This window comes from Pholis gunnellus, assembly GCF_910591455.1.
Source record: "Pholis gunnellus genome assembly, chromosome: 7".
Classification (NCBI taxonomy): Eukaryota; Metazoa; Chordata; class Actinopteri; order Perciformes; family Pholidae; genus Pholis; species Pholis gunnellus.
Window position 1 is genome coordinate 15450509 of NC_136533.1, and position 21468 is coordinate 15471976.

General features: G+C 42.7%; 2 protein-coding genes across 3 annotated transcripts; one reads left to right on the top strand and one right to left on the bottom strand.

The window, feature by feature from the left end:
• The first annotated feature begins 5 nt into the window (after positions 1 to 5).
• LOC306698809 (NAD-dependent protein deacetylase sirtuin-3) lies at positions 6 to 8656 on the top strand. Its single transcript, XM_079163289.1, has 8 exons — positions 6 to 248; positions 4901 to 5129; positions 5903 to 6112; positions 6322 to 6554; positions 6773 to 6873; positions 6973 to 7134; positions 7227 to 7439; positions 7872 to 8656. Exons 2-8 carry the CDS (start codon positions 4909 to 4911, stop codon positions 8067 to 8069), a joined length of 1338 nt encoding a protein of 445 aa, XP_079019415.1. The 5' UTR covers positions 6 to 248; positions 4901 to 4908; the 3' UTR covers positions 8070 to 8656.
• Positions 8657 to 9841: 1185 nt separating this feature from the next.
• Positions 9842 to 21436, bottom strand: ric8b (RIC8 guanine nucleotide exchange factor B). 2 transcript variants are annotated; one of them, XM_079163325.1, is made up of 10 exons: positions 21299 to 21436; positions 20829 to 20876; positions 20112 to 20744; positions 17935 to 18029; positions 16151 to 16301; positions 15730 to 15825; positions 15348 to 15492; positions 14987 to 15131; positions 14695 to 14814; positions 9842 to 12433 (listed from the first exon to the last, which is right to left on the bottom strand). In XM_079163325.1, the coding sequence occupies exons 1-10, from the start codon at positions 21380 to 21382 to the stop codon at positions 12328 to 12330; spliced, it is 1623 nt and encodes a 540-aa protein (XP_079019451.1). In that variant the 5' UTR covers positions 21383 to 21436; the 3' UTR covers positions 9842 to 12327. The 2 variants fall into 2 exon arrangements, with proteins under 2 accessions (XP_079019451.1, XP_079019450.1); XM_079163324.1 differs by having other exon boundaries at positions 15730 to 15828.
• Positions 21437 to 21468: the final 32 nt, after the last annotated feature.

Consider the following 21468-nt stretch of genomic DNA (forward strand, 5'->3'; position numbering starts at 1 on the left):
AAGATGAGGCGCATGCATTTGAGAAGGATGAGACACCTTTATTCCCTCTGCAGCAGATGCTGACCTGGCTGCAGCGGCTGTGAGGTTACAAGCTCAGAGTTTAGTGATCAAGAAGTTCAGCGAGTTTCCGTTTGGATGTGGAACACCTCGAGCGGCTCAACAAACTCTGCTGCCTGTCTGTCTGTGTGTGTCTATCTGTCGCCGTCTTTCTGCGCAGCATTCAAAAGTACCGCCGTCTGGACAGACAGGTGACGTGAAGCCCTTTCTCTGTACCCGCTATTATAGATAGATAGGACGGGGACGACCACCTCTTAGTGACAATGACTTCCTTCAGAGTGGGGCGAGCCCACAGACGTCTTTAAAGGTTTCCTAGATCCATGGTGTTTTATTTATTTGCATTGTTTGAGCGCGCGAGCCTGTTTACCTCACGTGACTCAGTCTGAGTCCTCTAATGAGCAGCTGTTATGTATCTTAAAGCCGCTCCAGTCCGAAATGTGTTTTTCTTATTTGCCTTTCACGTGGACTTTTGAGCTTCACTGTGCAGTAACACTTTATGAGCAGAGTTTGACACGACAGGACTGTTTTCATATTCCCTGCATGCTGAAAGTGTTAAGTTTCTCTGTGCTTGCCTTAAATATCAGACATGTAGGCACGAGCGGGGTTTGTGACATAACAACTAGAGGCAAATGCATTGAGAATGGAGACATCCCGTGTCCAGTAATATTCAGATCATGGATTTTTCAATGAGATAGAAGATGTACATTTAATAAATCTTAACATGGTAATCTAACTTGTTGATAAAAAACAAACATCAAACAACAATTATTATTCTATAAAGAGTATTTGTTTATGTCTGGAAGGGATCTTTTAATATAGCTGGATCCTGTAATGCTCATTGTCTTACTAAATCAAAGGCTTAATCTCTTAAATAAAGATGTATGAAATATACACCATAATGTAATGAATGGAGTGATCATATATTACCACGGAGCATGTGAGGCATTGGTTGTTTTACAAAATGGGTCGATGGGTTTCAAGTGTAATGAGATTTCGTTTCCAGCGGGTGCCAGTGTCGCCTCACTTTTAGTAAATCCTCTGACAGGCCTGAGCCTGACTGCAAGTCAACTTCTGTTCTTTTCTTTCAGCACTGCACATCCCAAAAAAACAAGATGTTGTCACACATAGTTAAGAAACGTTAACAACACGCTTTGCTTATGGGCGAGGTGATGGCCCTTTGTATCTTATTACAACTGTTAAAGGCCCATTCTGTAACCAAGTACGAGCCTACAATTAGTTAATTAATCATTTAGTCATTTGACAACTAAACCCAACTTTAAAAAACTGTTTTAATCAACAGTTCATCGTTGAAAGCGTTTATTAAACAAGAATTTCAAACGTTTTTGATTTGTGGCTTTTATCCTGTTTGAAATCCTACCATTGAAATGTATATCAATGATTATCATTTGTAAAGCTCAATAATAATATAAAGGAAGTTATTATTATTATTATTATTATTATTATTATTATTATTATCATTGGGCTTTACAAAACAAGCAACATTTGATGTTTTTGAGACTAAACATTTACTCGATTAGTCCCGAGATGACTTTAATTAACTTGCATGTTTTCCTGTTGCATTGCTTGTTTAATGTCATTATCTGCTATTGTGAGCGGTGACTTAAGGTTTTTGTCAGGGTGAGAGCGGACCTGAGCTCTCAGTCTTTATTTTCACATCCTGTTCTCTGAATGAACTTACACGGTTGTACAATAACATCACAGCCCATTATTGGTAGACTGGTGTTTAATGTAGGGCCGGTAAAGCCCTCAGAGGACTACCGGGACAAGAGGAGACATTAGTTAACCATCGACCCGCTGTGCAGAGTCGGCTCTCCACCGCCCACCTTCCCCTCTGTTAGCAAACAATACACTAACACAAATTAGGACTCACTGCTTTGTGTCAATTGAGAGTCCAACAAAGGTGCTACACAGAGTGATATGTCATTAGTGAGCAGGTGGGGAAGGACGACATCGAGCTGTCGCCTCTCCAACTATGAGGAGGTCCCCATGGCGACCAGGCCGTTGCGGTGTGTGTGTGTGTGGGGGGGGTAGAGATCAAAGTCTGCTGTCCTCATTTCTACTGTAGGTGGAGGGTTAGATGCTGGGGTTGCAGGGGAAAAACCCGTCATTGAACTTAACCAAACCTCCAGTGATTCACTTTTTTTCCCCATTTTTTATAAATAACAAACCAACGGACCTGGTCTACAGTAGACCTGGTCTACAGTAGACCTCATCTACAGTAGACCTCATCTGTACATCGTGAGAAGAGCAAATTTGTCCTTCAATGAACATTCCTGAGCAGCTTTTACTGCCGTTTCTCCATCACCGTAAATCAAACCAGACAGGTCGAAGAGATATACGTTTGATAAATCAAAACTTCATCTAATGCACGTGTTATTGAAAATATATACGCATGTTAAATACTTAATAAATGAGACCAATTAAATGCATTTAGGATTGCAGTCCTGTGGATGTATTGTTGAAATCATGATTGTTGTTGTTTTCATATGCCCCAAAAAAAGAGAATTTAGATTGGTCAATCAACCGAAAATTGTTTTAACAATTTTGATAAATAAAAATGTTTGAGTTTATCAAAGTAAAAAAGCTTAATGGCCACGTGGTAGTAACAAACGAGTCATTTTAACATTTCAAGATGTTACCTTTGTAAAATGTTAAAGGGCATTTCACTGGGTATTGAATTGAGCTTCTTCTGCTCCGTGTTGAGCGGTAGATGTCAATGCTGTTGCATTTTTGTTGTTTCAACACAAACTTTTCTCCGGCTGCTCTGAGCTGGCGTTTGTCTCCCGGCCTCTAAGGTTGTAAAAGGATTATCCATTAGCCTGACTTTTTGGTGTGGTAATGGCGAGCGCCGAGGTGTTCCCAGTGTTGCAGGACTGTCCTAATTAGATAACTGTAACCCTCATATGAGCAGCTACACTCCTGGTGGTCCGGCACTGGGACACGCTCATCTTTTCGACTGGGGAGAGCTGCGAGACCAAGCAGTGTGAAAGGCCAAATAAAGGAGGAGGAGGAGGAGGAGGAGGAGGAGGAGGAGGGGGGGGGGGGGCTCTCAAATCCTTTTTAAGCCTTTTGTCATTCATACAGGGATTTATTTGTCATTAAAGAATGATAATAGTATCACATCTAGACTTTCATCAGAGAAAAGAAGTTGACATTTAACACACTGAAAAGCAGTTTGCTCTCGTAAAAATGTGTGCGTCTATGCGTGGGAGTTTTTTATATTTTAATATCAGCTTTAGTTAGTTTTAGGTTGTTGCTGAAGTTTTGCCAACATTACCGTTTGCTGCTCTGTTATGAAAACCTGCTGCTTGCTCCGCCCCACTCCAGACACACTGACTGTTGTGTTTTCTCTAGATATTTACGTTTCTCCTCTTATTTTCCCTTTTAATTTAGTAAATCCATAATATCCAAGGAGGAATACACCTGTGTTCTACATTTGTTGTTCCAGGTCATGTTGGCTTTTTCTGCATGTGTAACTTTTTCCAGATCTGCTCAGAGGATCTGCTGCTAATACGCTTCCAACATCTGAGCGAGACCGTAATAACTGGGCTGGTGATTTATTGCCTTTACTCAGCAGTCCAGTTCAGGAGTCCAGACAAAAGCAGAGACCCTCACCCCGCTGTGTTAATGGTTCTCTAGGATGTGCAGGGAGGGAAAACCAGAAGTAATGTGGGGGCTTCAGCCTTTAAGGAGGCAAAGTGAAAGAAGATTGAGTGCCTAAAATAAAAGTATCCCGGAGAATGTTAGATTTTTAAGATGGTTCAAAGGGATGTCTATTGTTAGAAGCCAAAGTGTGCATCAGCTAAGCCTGGTAATAACACATTTTGCTCCGTAAGCCTTCAGTGACCCCCTCTCTCCTCTCTTGTCCCCTCCGGAGGGCGATAAGGTGCTTCTGGAGAAAAGCTCGTCTTATCTCCCTGCTGCCCTCTGAAGCAGTCATGTTTTATGGGTTGTAGCTCTTTTGTTTCCTTGTCCGCTGCCTCGGCCTGATCACTCACACTCATTCCTCATGGAAGTTTTTTTGAAGGCCTAGAATAGCTTTGGAAAAGAAACCCCCCTCTTCCTCCTCCTCCTCCTCCTCCTCCTCCTCCTCCTCCTCCTCCTCCTCCTCCTCCTCCTCCTCCTCCTCCTCCTCTTCTTGTCCTCCTCCTCTGTTCCATCTTTATTGAATCCCGCCTCTGTATCATTTATCTCTAGACTCCCCCCCCCCCTCCTCCCCTTTTTCCTCGGTTTGAGGGGGCCGTTAGGGGGCATCCTCTTTTCTCACCCAGCTGGGTTTGTTGACACACAGTCAATCTACGGTTCCCTTTCACCTCTGCCACCGCTCTTTTTAACTCCTCAGCTCTACCCTCCGCTTTCCCTGAACAGTAAAGCTGCCACAGCTGTGGACTGTATTAGCATAGCTGCTGAGGAGCAGAGGGGGGGTTGCTAGATATATTGCAGCCATTACCTTTTGTTCAACAGTTGACAGTTTTAAAACATTTCAGCTCCTCTCTGTGCAAAGGGAGTGAAGAGAAAGGGATGATTTCAGTGTAACAGCTTTTTAAATATGGGACACTGGAGATGGAGGGAAAGGAGGGAGAGCAAATGGAAAGCGAATCATTGAAAACAAGTCAATATCTAATTAGTGGGGTGAGAAAAAACAAAAAATGCACATCTAAAAATAAAACATTGTTTTCATGTCTGGCATTCAAATGACATTTGGACAAATCTCACATTTGTGCTGATAACACAGAGGAAATAACACGTGTATATAAGCTCATAAACAGAGATTAATGTTTCATTTAGGCTGAATTGTTGTTGTTTTTCTTGCTGACAACAGGTGTTGGGATGAACAGGTCCAAGTCCAGCTGGGATAAAAAAGTCCACCAGTCTCCTGTCACCAGGATGACCCGCAGCTCCAGCTCCCAGACCAGGCACACCGACCCTGCAGAGACCCAGGATGCTGGGCCCGGTCCCTATGGAAAGCTAAGAAGGAAGCAGACAGACTCTGCTTTGGCCCAGGACCTCAGTCAGATGAGTGTGAGCAGACGGGACAGTTTACCTACAAGGTGGGGACATGTTGCAGTAACTTTTACTTTATTTTCTATAAATGATAAGGATCAGGAAACATTATAGCAATCAAATATGACAAACACACATGCACAATAATAAGTACACGCACATACATATAAATGAATACCCACACACATTTCTACATACATGCAACAAACCACAGGCATCTCTGCTCCAATATATATTTTAAATGGTCCCAGATTTGAGAGGATCATAAGCTTTTGAACACATGTCAACAGACATACAGTATGTTCTCGTATGACTATGTGCTAGATAGCTACACATGGGTTCCGGTCCATCTTAGTTTGTCAACATTTGCCAATTAGCACCAAACACAAAGTACAGCTGAGACTGATGGGAATATCATTATTTTTGCAGCTATCTGGGTGGAGCCAGAGTATTGGACAAATCAAATGTTGACCTGATGGTGGCGCTAGAGGAAAAGTCAGGGAACCACAACAGTCAATAGGATTCAGCATCTGGGAACCATGAATGTCTGTCAAGTACAACATTTCACATGAAAAGTGTCTCTGCTGGTGGTGCTAGAGGAAGGTCAGGGGAATACCAAAGTCTGCGGACTTCATCCTCTAGGGAACATGAACATTTGAACATTTAGATATTTCACTTTGGATCAAAGAGGTGGAGGATATGACTGAAACTTGACATTGCCATCCTAAGAGCCACACCACTAGCATGGCTAAAAATTAAAAAACAAATGTAAGCAGTAGGAAAGACTTTAAAAGTTGTTTTCTGTTGTCCTGCTCTCCAGTAAAGGAAAGATGTCCAAAAGTAGCAGTGACCCTGTGCAGTCCTCTGGGTCCAGATCTGGTCGGGGCACTCTGTCTGCATTAGCTGCCAAGTCCTCATCCCGGGGCGGTCTAGCCTCTGTTGCTCGGCTGGTGAAGCTCGGCCGCTGTAAGAACGTGGTGGTGGTGGCCGGAGCAGGAATCAGCACAGCCAGCGGAATCCCAGACTTCAGGTTGGCGTCTGTGGATTTTGTTCTCTCCACGCCCTCATCCTCACATTCCTCTTTACTATTAAATGAGTCTTTCTACCTCAAGTGTAAACCTGTTAAGTGGATATAGCAACAGTCAAGGAAAATATTATGATAGAGACACTTACCACGAGCTGCTCTTTAATAAAAGCATCATCTTAATGCCCAAAATGCCGGTATTTCCACATTTTCAGAACCCCAGGAACAGGTCTTTACGCCAACTTGGAGAAGTACAACATCCCTTACCCAGAAGCTATTTTCAACATTGATTACTTCTCCAACGACCCGCAGCCTTTCTTCTCCCTTGCCAAGGCTCTGTATCCCGGCAGCCACCGACCAAACTACATACACTACTTTGTCCGCATGCTTCATCTCAAAGGCCTGCTGCTCCGAATGTACACCCAGAACATCGACGGACTGGAGAAACGTGAGTGAGATCTTACTGGGGACGAAAACTAAAAAGAAATTAAACTCCCGGCGAGCTGAAAGTGCCGACGTTTTTCATTACGGGTACAAACACACATAGTACAAAATAAATGTAGATCCAAAAGCATTGCCAACACTTGAGTACTTATCGACAGTGACATTTTTTTCAAACATTCAATTGTCACCAAAAATAATTACTTTTATTAACTTTGTTCCCAGTGTGTGGCGTCCCAGATGACAAACTTGTGGAAGCTCACGGTAGTTTTGCCACGGCTGCCTGTCACCTGTGCTACACTGCGCACCCTGCTGAGGAGGCTAAGGTATGTCTGAACACATGCTCAAAAAACATTCAAGTTTAATACAGCAATTCACTGCATTTGTTGCCGGAGTAACGTCTTATTCTTTCGTTTGTTTTGCAGCATGCCATAATGAATGGCAACGTCCCCATATGCACATTCTGTGCTGCAACAGTCAAACCTGACGTCGTATTTTTTGGAGAGGACCTTCCTCAAAATTATTTCCTCCACACTAAAGACTTCCCCAAAGCAGACCTGCTAATCATTATGGGCACCTCTTTACAGGTAAACGTCTTCTTATAATGGGTTCTAGTACATTTGGTGAGCAGATAAACCCCCTAGCTCAGCAATATCTTTACAAAATGTCATTGTTTCAGATTGAGCCGTTTGCGAGCCTGGTGAACACGGTGCGCTCCACTGTACCACGTCTCCTCCTGAACCGACACGCTGTGGGTCCCTTTGAGAAGGTCCCACTGCGGAGAGGAGACCACATGGAGCTTGGTGACCTGGAGGATACGGTGCGGAGGTTTGCTGAAATGCTCGGCTGGAACGATGAGATTGAGGAGCTGATGAGGAGTCAGGAAACACTGGTCGGTTACATTTTAAACACTAGTTCCTTTAAAGAAACAACTTCTTGCAGGTTATGCAAGGAGTTATAAGTCTCTGGGCTCTTTTTTAACCGTACCTTTTGTGAAATCCAAAGGGAAAGTGGGGACCACAGCCCACCGGTGATGTTTACATATATAGATACTTAAGAGTACTCCAATGATGTAGCATTACACTCCTATAACATTGGCTCAAGCTAAGATGAAGAGTGGGCTACAAAGGACTTGTAGTCCACTTCTTTTGACTCCAAAATATTAGATTTCAACCAGATTTCACAGAAAGCCTTTATTCACATATGCAGCAGTAGTACCCAACAGACGTTGATCTGTAAAACCTCTGCAGTTCCCCGTTAATGGTCTCTGGGTCCTGTTTTAAAACAATTTAGCTGACTATGGCAATAATTTCCCTTTCTGCAGAGCATCCCTCCATTTATTAGCAGCCCGTCAGTGAGCGGACAGACATCTTGTCAGAGCAGAGGAGCTCTAGAGCCTCCAGGTGGAATGGAAACATTCAAGTCCAGACCAGAAGGTCAAAGAGCATCCAACAGCGGCGGCGAGGAGACCGACTCAGAGACCGACAGCAAAAGCTCTGCATCATCCTGCCAGAGCAACTGACGCTGCATGTTGCATAAACGATGGAAAGGTTTGAGACAGTTTCTTCTCTCCTTAGTTTACACTAAGACTGTTCTCCGGTATTTCTATACACACACACACACACACACACACACACACACACACACACACACACACACACACACGTTACTTTTCCTCTGGTTATTTTCTGCTAGTAGCAAAATGTTTTCGTTTGTGTGCATTGGAGTGAAAGTGCATCTTACCTCTTCATCTGGTGTGTCATCGTTTGTTCATATGTAAACCAAATAATCTGTTTGTCAACAACCATAATTAAAGCACTTATTATAGAGGTAGGGTCCATCCAGATCACTAGTTAATATATATATATATGTATATGAGGCCCCACAAATCCTGATGTTTCTTCAGGTGTTTTCTACGTCCCATTTCAGTAAACTTGTTAATGTTTTATATCAGCACAACACTGTATTTTAAACAATATTGAATAAAAGTATTGTGTAAATTGAATCTTTTGTCCTTTTTAAAAAAATTAAGTTTCTGTAGTTTGGGTCCAAAAACATCAACTATTCTTCTTCTCCAGTTTATTAACGTTTCAGTGGAAGCCTCGCTACATTACTGAAAGTCCTGCATTCAAATTTCTACTTCAAGTGAAGTGGCGCTTTCAATTCTAATATGAAAGTTCCATGTGGCCGACGCCAAAGGCGAGAAGCGCTGTAGGAACTTGGCCTTGGAGACTTGAGGGCCGGGAAAGGTAGAAAGAGAACTTTTGACTGCTGCAGCTCAACGGAACAGGCGTCGTCTGGGACCCCCGATGCAGGAACTGGGTGTGGCTGGGCGTTGATTGTGGAGCTGGGTAGATGAGGCTCTGGGCAGCCTGGGGGGGGATCAACGTTTCTGAGACCCACGCTTCCTTTTATGGTACTCTGACCCCTAAACATCTTGGAGAAATAGCCAGGCGAGTCCCCAAGAACGGAGGACCTACCAGGGCCAGTCAGGTTCCCAATATCTTAAAAAGTCAGAGTAGTGTATGTAATAAACAGCGTCATACAAAAATCATAGCATAATATGCCATATAAGTTGTTATTAAAAAAACTGTATAGTGTCATAAAAGTAATTTTAAAAAGTTGTAATGCCATTAAAAATTGTCCTAAAAAAGTAATTGTGTTGCATCTTTGTGTAAACATTGTAGTACAGCATGCCATAAAAATGTTTAAGGATCATACTATATGTCGTAAACACAGTATAGTATACCATGAAGACGTCACAAAAGTCACAATTAGTATAACATGTTATACTAGAATTATCACCTCACAGCTGATCCCTTCACCAACCAGTCACGCTGCAGATTGCCTCCATGTCTGTCCAGAATGTCATTCCTTCATCATTTTATCCTGTTTATACATTTGTGTGAAATTGTTATAATTAAAAATGTTTTTTCTGGAGATCACTGTGACCGGAGATGTTGCGCTGACAAGAATAGGACTTTGATGTTTTACCTTTGACCACTGAAGTCTAATCAGTTCATCGTTGTGTCCAAACACACTTGTGCCAAATTTGAAGAAATTGTGTTTTTATGTCTCCCGCCATGGCTTAAAGGCATAAAAACATTTGATTAGTTGCATGAAATCATAAAATTCAAGAAGGTGCGTCAAGGAGTCTTTTGTGCTTTAATTATTCCTGTTATTCTACTGAACTGTGTCGAGTCTGAGGAGGCAGAAAGTGTGCTCATGATCGTTCACTATTAAACCAATGAAGTGTCACAGATTCTTGTAATAATGACACATCTTCTCTGGTAAAAGCAATATTTATTTCCTCTGGATTGTAATCAGCAATTTGTTATAATACAACAACCTGTTGTCAAATTGTAACAAACGTGCAGCTTTTTTCAGAAACTGGCAGCTTTTACATTAAATTAAATTGTACCAACACAAAGAAATATGAATCAGTTCATACAGACAGTGGGTCTGTAGAATATTAATACAGTTTATACCAGTGGATTTGTATAAAATTAGCACAAAACAAATTAAATCTAGAAAAGAAACCGTCACTGAGGACTGATTTAACAGCATGCAGATTTGGCAAAAGTAAAATGGATTAGAAAAAACAATCTTTGCAGTTTACGCTCTTTGCCGAGATTCCACAACAGGCAGCAATGCTGAATCTCTCTATTTGTAGACATATTAAATGAAAAAACACCTCCCAGTGACAACAGTAAACCAACAAGCCCTGAATTCAGAAGGTTTCCGACTAACTGATAATTACACAACCAAACAACCTGCCCCGTTTCCATTCAATTTTCAAACAAATCTCAAAAAAGAGAACAGCAAATCAAGCGTTTCCATTGACTAGTTTGGAGCAAATAAACTCGGCTACAACGTAGTTTGGTCAGAAGTTGGCTCCATCGGCTCCCCGAGGCTGTAATGTGCCAGTAAACAAGTCTCCTTCGTCATCTAACGGTACACAGGAATCTGTTTCAATTGGGCACGTTTTAAATGTTCCTTCATGTCAGCTACTATTGCCATGTTTAATGATGTCCATATATAAAGATCAGCATTAACACGTTATGGGAATATCCGAGAAGACGCCGACAGTGGAAAAAGCTAATCAGTCATGTGAATTAAAACAGTCAAAAATGATTCCGCAATAGTTTTTCTATGAACCGTTTATCACATTAACTCTTCTCCAACAAAAGGTAGAAACAACCTCATGCAAGTGTAAAACTTGACACTTTTGTGTTTCCGATCAGCTTCTCTAGCGTGATAATTCAAAATGCTCGTAGAAATAAGTGAATGGAAACGATACCGTGAGCTGGAAGTTAAATCTGTCCACAGTCTGATCTCTAAATATACGGTACATCAATCCTTTGGTCCACACAGGACACAGGCCCCAAGATTTAAAAACAATTACTACGTTCACTGTGAACAGTTTTCAATGATTTCATGTTTAAATGTGTGTGTGTGTGTGTGTGTGTGTGTCTACTTCAATCTTCTAGAAATACAGTGTGGACAAAATCATCATGTAGCAGAAAAAAATAAGTGAAACGTAAAAAAAGAAAAGAAAAACTAAAGCATGAGTGAAGGAATGACTTTCAGACCTCGTGACACTTAACAACCCATTACAACAGTGCTTTCAGTGAGATGCATACGATCCAGCAAAGAATTATATTATTACCTCTATTTTTATTTCCAACTCAAGGGAGCGGAAGGTGCAACGGTAGCCATGGAGGCCTCCTGTGCATCAAGTCCACTTTGGAGAACGTCTTCCTGCTCCAACGTTCACTGGGACATGATGAGCTGTGTCCCACTTCAGAGCTGGATCACCAGAAGTCACATTTCTAGACCGCCTACGTCATAACGGGCCGACATATATTATACATTGCTTAAACTAGACCCGACTTAAACTTGCGAATACATTTATCATCTTAAACACTACTTGCCAGCATTTCGTACACTAAAACTTTTAACTCAGGCATCACAAACCTTGTCACGGCTGCCGGTATTCATCCAGCATTACTTGGGTTTTCTGCAACAGGAGTCTAAGGTTGTCCCTGACTCAGAATTTATACTGTCAAATTAAATCTATAGTCGGCCGATTGTAGAATCATGTCTTTCTTTTGTTGCTCGTTGATCCCGCTCTGTTTAAACTTGATGTATCGATAGAAATATAGTGTGGCGCTGTCTGTAGAACGAGGAGCGGAGATCGATAGACAGAGATTCTTATCCTGCTTGCCTTTTGTGGTTGAAAACAGAATTTTCGGTTTTAATTTATTTTTCTCCATTGTGACAATCAACAGACAAAAGTGAAAAGACAGGGAAGTGAAGGGAGAGAAACGCACGCCACAAACAGCTGTTTCTACGCACCTCATCCTGCTGATTTCAGAGAATCGTTGGTGGTTAATAGTGCTATTTTCTGTTATTTATAAATGATCCTCTGATTCATTACCACATTTTCCTGTCACTACGACGGCTCCAGGCTCCTTACATTGAATCGTCGACTATTCGGGGTCACCCCTCGAGTAGTGTCGACTATAGATCCACGCGTTGTACTGATATCTGCATGTTTAAGTTAATAGAGTATCATTTATTGGGAGGTATCGGTACAGCGTGTGGATCTTTTGACTGACTTCTGCTCAGTAACGGTAGACTGGTTCAGCCAGATGTTATCGCCTCTGGCTGACCCACCTTCCTTCAAAAAGGTCCAGACCTAGAAATAGGACACAGCTCCAGTTGTTTTGGGGCCAAGTGGGCTTTGCCTGGAAAATGTGGTCTACATGTGAACTGCACTAGTCAGAGTCTGATCCTGAGTCCTCAGGTGGATCACAGAGAGTTTCTTCAAGAGGCGCTAACGTCCCGTCAGGCCTGACCCCCATTGGCCGGATCACGTTCTGCCTGCGGACACAAGAAGAAAAACATCAGGTTTCCCCCTGCTGGCTAGAAAAAGGTTAGATAGGAAGGTAAAAACCTATCAATGCTATTTCCAATGTAAACAAAACCCAACTTTGTTCCCGACTCTTTGTATCAACGGACAGTATTAAGAGGGCTTTTACTTTTACATCTTTACTCTCTTACATCGAGAACTCAAGGACCCCCCCTTCCCCTTCAAGGACACTTGCCCCCGTCTGGCCATCCTCTCTCCCTCGCTGCCTTCCTCCCCTTCCTCCCCCTCCTCCTCCTCCTCCTCCTCCTCCTCCTCCTTCTGGCAGATTAATTACAGGATCAGCACTCAAACTAATCTCCTCAAAGCCACGGCTGCCCCTTCATCCTAATCCAATTATACCTGTTCTGTGTGTCACCACTTCCTCTAAGATGATTTATCAGAGAATTATCTACCACAGATATAAAAAAAAAAAAAGGACCCATTTGCATTCATTTGTAAAGAGTTCAAATTTAAATGGCCACGTAATTCCCACTGATTCCTCCAATTAAATGTTACTTATCCTTAGAAAACTGCAGGTTAAGCTCCTGTGGTGGGGCTAAATCTGAAACTATTCCAGCATTTTAGAAGAAAAACAATCTTTTCCGTGATAAAACCTTCAGAGAGGCCCCCCCCCACCCACCCAGTCCACAGCCTTATATCACTGGTTAGAGTCAGCAGGTACAATGAGGACTAACAAGACAACACCAACAAAAACATGTTACATTATCTCTCCCAATTAGCGCACAAATATTCCCTCCTCTCCCACTCAGCAGTGACGGAGGACTGGCAGGTGTGAGAGGGGGTGGGTTGGGGTGCAGAATATGTGCTAATTGGAGGACCAGTTAAGCAGTTAGGGGAGCACATTCTTACAGGGCTCCGACTGATCTCCTTAGAGCCGGTACTGAGGAAGCACCTCTCCGTCGTCATCATCAGGAAGAGAAGAAAGAAGTTGCACCCTCAGAAAGGAATCTTCCTCTTCTGGGCACACGTGCCTCATTACAGCTCAACCCTCTATTTGGCTTAACAATAACGAGGTCAGCTTACTTATGTCTGTTCACCCCTGTCTCTTCCTCTTCGTCCACGTTCCACCCAAATTGCTTTGTTGTTAGTTGTGCCTCTGTCTCAGCCCACTCCCTGTCTGGCCCACGACTGGCTGCTCAGAATGACAACAATAAAGTCAGGACACGTGTCATCAAAAACCTGAATGTGGCGGATAAAGGAACCGGGACCGTCAAGCCGACTTTGTGTCCCAATTAGGCGATAATTAACGGAGCTGTGGTAATGATGCTGCAGTGCACTCCGGCTGAATGCGGCGGCGTGCAGGAAGTCCAGGCCTAATTGAAGCTGCAGCTAACGGCAAGAGATTCTTCCTTTGATGAATCGGTTGGCAGGGAGCATGCTCACTGTTACCTTTGTACAGGCATTGTGCTCGACTAACGTGAGCCTCTGCTCAGTAAGGAAAGGTCAACACAAAAACAGCCGGGACAATGAATAATATGAATAATTTGAGCGGGGGGAAAGTTGTTCAAACTGACAAAGTTAACGATCTCAGTCGAGGCTTTGACAAATAATGGATTGTGCTTCTTGTGCAAAGACTTCTGTGTTGTCTTAAGTTGTAAATACATTTGTGTTGTTTAGATTGTTAACAACAAAGAAGATTTTCAGATATATATTGATTTCTATTCATTGATTCTGTTGATCAGATTCGATTGAATTTTCCGTTTTACAGACACCAAACTGTGCTAAACAGAGCATCAAAGCTCTCAGAAACCTGTCAACAGACTGAAATCAAATTAGGTTTTTTGCGTGGCTCTAGATACAAGTGCAGAACTAGTATTTCTTGACAAAACTCTTCCACCATATTTTGTCATGAACTACAGCTCATATTTGAATTTAAGAAATATGTCGTGCACTCTCTGTGTATTTTATTATTATTATAAAATTAGGATACTGGTGAACATGGGATGTCCTTCTGACCAAAGGGTTCAAGATGCTGACCACGTCATCAAAACATCCCCGATTCCAGTCCGAGCCGGGAACTTTGTTGCATTTTCTCCCTCCTTTCATTCTCCTCATTTCCTGTCAACTCTCTACTGTCTATTTCCCCTCAAAAAAACAAAAGTGCTCCAGTAAAAAAAACGTTTTAAACATTTACAGTATTATTACTGAAATAAATTCTTCAGTCCCTCAACAGTTACTTGCTCTCTACGTCTGTTTTAGTTTGTGTACGTACCTTGACAGCTTGTCAAACATATTGACAAGTTTCTGGGCTTCGTACTCCTTCTGCTCTTCGGTCATCTCTTCGATGGGGTTCGGCATCGGCTCCTCCACATGACCGGTGATCGGGTTGATGCTGGAACAAGCAGATGTGCAAGATTAAAAAAGGTGCGAGATCCGAGATCGGGAGCATTTTGATTGCCTCTCGACGGCTCTCAACATGCAGCCGTGGGCAAACCAGTGGGGCGGGCTCACATGTACTAACATGTACTAAATGCTTTATTCTAAGACCTGTGCAGAGCACTCACAATGGTTTCGCAGATTTGTATTCGTCTGTGTCTGAGTTTTCGTCTTCGGAGTACTGAGTCTCTCCTCTCCCTCCAGCGAGAAGTCCTCGAGCCACCAGGAGTCCTGCTGCGTTTCCGTACCCTGTGTACTTCAACAGGTTGTCCACTACAAGACACCACAAAGACCAAAGGTTGCGCAGTTACATATAAATGTTCATGAGCCGAGCTGCTGTTACAGTTATGCAGCAATCGTGCATCTGGCAGTTCACTCCTTCATCCTTTGCAGCCAACTGGAGACGTCATTCCTGCTCTCTCTTTCTCATACTTTCTCATCTGACTGTGCTGAACCCCGCGTTCCGCCCATGACCCGACCACTGCTCACCGCTTTCTTTGCAGAGGACAAAGAGAAACTCTGCAGCCGTCTGCTTCACACCCATGTCAACATGTGTCATGAGGCGAACCAGCTTGTTTCTGGTGGTGGTGCCGATCTCTGGCCTGATCTTTACATCTTTCAGTGGGGGAAGTACCTGAAGGTGCAGACATTATAAAAAAAAGTTCAGATTATTGTTTTTCTGTCACTTTAACCAACCTCGGAAACATAGTAACTGGCTACACACACATTATTAAATAGCAATATGGTAATTCAAATCTGGTTAACACTTCCGGAGTGCAGATTCTGGCCCTCCACATTAAAAGAGCAACTCAATGAGAAGTGTCACATACTTTATTATATTATTATTTGAATCGGTCTGCAGCTACTGCACCTGAGCTTTGATATATCTGCGGATCTCCCTGTGCTGTCTGGATCCTTCAGTCAAAAGGCTGAGCACCGGAGTCAAACCTTCTTTGTAGTTGGAGCCCTGCTTGGAGTGACACAAACCACAAACACTTCACAAGCTGCACAAGCTGCGGAAAGGTTTAAACATTCAGAATAATGAGGTAAAGACAAGATGAGTGGATGACAAAGGGAATGACGTGCAGTAAAGCGTTGTGTCATGTTGTGAACGGGCCCTGCACTGGTTCCGAGTGTATTTTAGTTCTTCTCGGCCTGTAGTGTCAATCGTAACAAGTACATTTACTCCACTAGTATCACTTGCACTATACTGTAAAATATATTCACATAATTGAATGTCGTTTTCAGTGTGTACACAGCTAGCTCTCTTTGCTGCAGAGGATGAACTTTACCTTGTCCATCCTTTTCTCCATGAAGTCTATTAACATCTGGACTGCATCCATATTTTTCCCCCCATATATCTCTAGTCCGCCCTGGACAGGCACGTCGATTAACACGTCCAGGCAGGACACAGGCAGGTTATTCAGCAGGTTGATGGCATGGCTGGAAATACATTTAAAAAACAATCTCTTAATGACGTGATGTATATTACAAAATACTTGATATTTAACAGTCGATCAGCAGTTTCTGAGATTAGACTGCCAAAGGATCTGTTGGGTTAAAGAGGTAAAAGTAAAAAAATAAATAATTGAAGATGATGATTAAAAGATCAGATTTGGAACATTTCGCCTGAGACCAGTTGTTCCAAAGTCAATAACCACATCTTGTTTTTAATCTACATGTTGGAACAGCTGATGGGGAGCCGATAGATGACCTGGCTCACACGAGGTGAAAGCGGTTTTCAAGAAAAGACTTAATTTGACTTCCATCTGTGGCGCACTGTTAAATCTACACACACCTATGTTGTCAGGAGAGCAACGTACAGGAAATAAAGTTTTATAGTTGAAGTGTTCACTACAACCACAAACCCCAGCTGTGTTTAGTAACTGGAAGTTCCTGCCTTCATAAAGTGTTGGGGGATTCTTTAAGGCTGCCCGAGTTTTGAGTTTAATATACTGCTCACGGAGTAAAAAGCTGTTTTTGGTGATTACTGGTGATGATGCCAAATATTACAGCTCTTCCAAAGCACATAACTCATGATTGTGAGGAGTAATTGTGTAGCTCCGCCTAAGAGAAGATCTCAGTAACCTGAAACGTCTCAATTTCAGGGCTGCACCTCATGATATTTTGTATTGATTAATATAACTAATATTTTTTTTAATTATCGGATTAATCTAACAACTAATTCATCAATTATTTTTTATATTCTGAAGTAATGCAACAATTCATTTACCCAAAATAAACATCAAAAACGTGTCTGATCAATATTTTAATGTTGTATTTAATGATCTATTTTATTCAAACAAAAGGTAATAGAGCCTATTTGTCCCATGACACAGGGTGTAACGTTACCGGCTGCGGTGCATAAAGTACCGTTAACATGGGGTGAAAGAGAAACAGTTTGAATATCAAGTTTAAAAGACTTCTACTAACAGAAACACGTTCAGCGTGTTTATAATCTTAACGCATCAATTACAGATGAAATTGCCTTCGACCTATATTTAAACACCTCAAACCTGCCGTAATGTGGTTTTGCTGTTTTCTCTGAAAATACAACTTTATCCATTCACACTCCCCTGCTCCACGTAAACCGGTATTCACATTCAAACATATAACAATAGGTAGGTTAGTCAATAGGCCAAACACCCATGACTTGACAGGTCAAGAGAAACATCAGTCTCTTTTACGTGCCACTGTTTAAATTTCAGTCTCTGGATTCTTGGCATTCCTGCATTAAATTACCACGAGAAGAAGACACTGCCGCAGTATTACGACAGCTAAGAGCATCTAGAAGATGAAACACCCAGCAAGGCCTCCAAAGAAACATGTCTGTTGTTCCCACGACACCCCCGGTCTGCTATCAGGCCGTGTGCCACCAGTCTTAATTTACAGGGGCAGCTCTCTCACTCACTTTGCTTACATGCAAATCACAGCAGGTGACAGCAGAACATGGACACGAGTTGGTGGAAGCACTTTGTTTCACAGGTTGCAAAGTGCAGAGCGCCTTGATCCAGTGTTCACGGTGTAGCTTACTAAAAGAGACACATGTATTAAGAGTGAAGGGCAGACTTCTCACCTGTGTGCTTCCTCCGTTTTCTCCTCGGTCTCAGTCTTCAGCATCAACGAGTGACGCAAGATGGCAGCGATGAGTCGGAAATGGTGGTCGTCCTCCTATTAGTTCAAGGATGTACAAAAAAAAAGTGAATTCCAACGCAGACCGTTCAATTGTTCAGAGGTAAAAGGAAAACAATGAAACGCAAACTACAAGGACAGGGACCTGGAAGCAAAGGTCTAACTGCAAAATGAGCTTCCTTAACATTCAGGGAGGCGTCACTACTAGTGTGCGAAACACTTGATTGATACCAGACACCCCATGAAAGCCTAACTGCTACATTTGGGGGTTCTGAAATAATCTTAAACAATTATTTTTCATATGCAAGCTTGTCAAAAATAATGTCTTTTAAAAGCGTATTTTTCCCCAACAGTATTTATAATTCAAACTGCAAAATATGTATTCATATTGTATTTCATCACCCGTTTGTTCCTCGTGAGGCCTTTTTATATCGGTTTGTTACAAATGCTGTGTAGTTTAGAAAACCTCATGTTACTCTGTGCAACCTGAAAGCAGTGGGGTTGTTTCTGCGTCGACATCATGGTTATACTTGGTTAAAGATAGCGACTCTGTATGCTCCGAGTGTATGAATTGTGTCAAAGAGAAAGCAAAGTTCATTACTTGTGTACCATACATTTGTAAAGTGGGATATCTAGCCTGCATAGTGTGTGCATGGTGTGTGTATAGCCCAGTTGATTGCCTTGGCTCACATCCATGAAATCCTGTGGGTCTATATTGAGTCTGTGTACGAGTTCAGCGTAACACTGGAGCACCCCCCCCCCCCCCCCCACAGGGGATTTCGCACACTGGTCACATCCAGTCTGAGCAAAAAGAGGAGCGCTAAGAGATGGAGTGACATCAAAGCTTTAAGTCTAGATTCAAAAAACAGAGGAGGGAAGAGGAAGTTTGGATTTCTAGAGCAGGGTCTAACTTGAGAACTAAGAACTGAATTTGGTGTCATTAAGACTTACGCTGTGTCAGATGTTGCCCTTGCAGTCATGTGTCCGCTTCAGTCAAAATTGCATGAAATGTTTCGACAGTAATTTTCAGAAATCAGCCTTAAACACAAACTACTGCATGACAACTTCATCATGAATGACATCAAATGTAATACTTGACACATGGTCCAAAAGGTTATGTACCAGAAATGTTCCCATTTCATTCACAGGGTAAGATGATACCGTTGTTTTTGTGTGTAGCCTATGAAAGAGAGACATTTTGTCACAGCAGGAAAAGCACAGGTGTGAATGATAAAATAATTGATTGCTCAGTAAGAAGTATTTCTTCCTTAGGTAGGTTCCTGAGAGTTGTGATCTAGAAGAATCAAGTGGCAGCAATGCTATGTGCTGTTTACATTCTCTAAATGCTAAGGAAAGGTGCTTCAATGCTACCTTTCCTTTAGCATAGGGTACATGGACCAACCTTTACAAAAGGAAAGGAGATAATGCCGCCCTTGCAGCAGCAACATTTAAAGCAATGCGGCAATTTAGCCCTCAAAACATTTGCCGTTGCTAGGTAATTGTACACTATGGATAAATAAAAATAAAACATCCTTCTTAAGATGTGTGATTCTGTTTTAAACAGGAATCCTTTCTTGAGTTTTACAGCCTTGAGTTTGTCACTGTAGCCTACTCATCATCTATGTGTTATACTTAAAGTTGCTAGAAAACCCCCAAAAAGAAAACATTTGTCAGCCATTGTGTTATTGCAGTTAGATGAGCGCCACAGTTGTGAATTCTCCTTCACATCTTCCTCGACCTCATGGCGTTTTCCCATCAAGGATAAGTGGTTAGGAAAAGACTTGGACGTCATTTTTTTGACTATTCGATCACAGACTTGGAAGTGGCCAGCAAAAAGAACATTTTGAGTCGTCTTGCGCTGGCCCTTTAAATGCCACACTGGTCACAGCTCATCACAAATTGCATTTGTGTTACTGACAGTGTAAGTTGACAACATGCATTTTATGTCACATTTACACTGAAATGGTTACATATAGTCATACTTTGGCTGTTGTGGGACAGTCGGAGCGGTGATTGACTGAGCCAGAAACACTTAGGTTTCTGCTAATGCATACTTGCAAGATAACGAGAAAGAAAGCAAACCCACATGACTCCCTTGCAACAGAACCTTAACACACTCACCTCCCCACCAGTGTCAGACAGTGTGAGGTTGAACAAGGCTTTGAGCGCCTCCATTGCTCTCTCGTTGTCCTCTGCCGGCATGGGCAGAGCCTGTGGATCTGGACGGGCAGCTTCATAGGGACCAACCCAGCTCACATCCAGGGTGTGCTCCAGGACCTCCGTCAGTAGTCTCACAGCATGCCATTCTCTCCTCAAAACCCCTCTCACATCAGGTCTCAGTGCAGACACCAGGAAGAGAAGGCGCAGTGTGAAGAGGCCCACCTCGTGGTGCCATGTGCGGGCTGTACGCAGGGTGGCACAAAGGCCATGAACCAGCTGCACGTCTACACTAACCTGCTGAGCAGCAGGACTATTGTACACCACGTTGCATAGGCACTTCAAGGCCTCCACCACCACCACCCTCTCCTCCTCCTCTGACTGGGTGTCTTCCTGAGAGATATTCTGGTTGTCATCGCCTTCCTCTCCAGCGTTCAGCCTCGCCATTCCTCCCAGGATCAGCATGCCCTCCCTGGTGGCTACAGGTGCGAGGACACGCTTGTCTCTGGACAGGATGCGGAGTGTCTCCAGACATGTCTTCTGACAGCTAGGCTTCACACGCCTCCCAAGAACTGACAACACACTCTGGCACAGCTTCTGAAATATAGATATTATGGATAATAACTTAAGTGGGTTACCTTGATCATATAATAACCAACTGCTCAGTTAACTAGTACTCACACTGCGCAGGGATTCTTCCTTTTGGTCAAAACTGAAGGTGTGACTGTTCTGAAACAGATAAGATGCTCATTGTGGACACCAAACAACCTGACATGTCACAGTCATTATTACAAATAAACCTCAGCCTCTTTGAACGGGATTTAGGTTCCCAAATACCTCCAGCAGATAGCTAAAGTATGCTAATATTGCTGTCTAACTCTACGTGCAGTAACATGATTAGTTAGGGAGCATTAGCATTATCAGCACTAGGACGTTGGCGTTATAAACAACGTTTTAAGGCTTTGATTGTCTCATTCATAGGTTTATGTTTAACGATGCAACATTAGAGACAGTATGAGTGTGCCAACATCTTAGCTTAGTCGGCTGGTAAGATGTTTAGCTAATTCAAAGCTAGTTGTTTAGCTAGCTAGCTAGCGTTAGCACCGCAGTTTGTTATGGTGGACGTAAAAACGAGCAGAGTCGCGATTTACCTCTCGAATATACTGCCGCAGAAACTTCTCGATTTCCTCTTCGTCGGCAGTTTCAAGCTGTGACAAGATAGTATTCAGATCCATGGCGGAAATCGGAGGATAGAGTGGTTAGCTTGGTTTGGACGTGGCCAATGGGTGCGATGCAGCTATCTAGCTAGCTGGCAGGCTAG

Excerpts from the sequence above, each read along its gene's own strand:
- ric8b (XM_079163324.1), bottom strand. The coding sequence starts at position 21,382 with ATGGATCTGAATACTATCTTGTCACAGCTTGAAACTGCCGACGAAGAG. Across the intron at positions 15,493-15,729 it reads GCAGATATATCAAAGCTCAG|GTACTTCCCCCACTGAAAGA; the intron begins GTGCAGTAGCTG and ends CTGCACCTTCAG. Across the intron at positions 12,434-14,694 it reads ATGTTTGACAAGCTGTCAAG|GCAGAACGTGATCCGGCCAA; the intron begins GTACGTACACAA and ends TTGTGTCCGCAG.
- LOC306698809 (XM_079163289.1), top strand. The coding sequence starts at position 4,909 with ATGAACAGGTCCAAGTCCAGCTGGGATAAAAAAGTCCACCAGTCTCCT. Across the intron at positions 7,135-7,226 it reads TTATGGGCACCTCTTTACAG|ATTGAGCCGTTTGCGAGCCT; the intron begins GTAAACGTCTTC and ends TCATTGTTTCAG. Across the intron at positions 7,440-7,871 it reads TGAGGAGTCAGGAAACACTG|AGCATCCCTCCATTTATTAG; the intron begins GTCGGTTACATT and ends CCCTTTCTGCAG.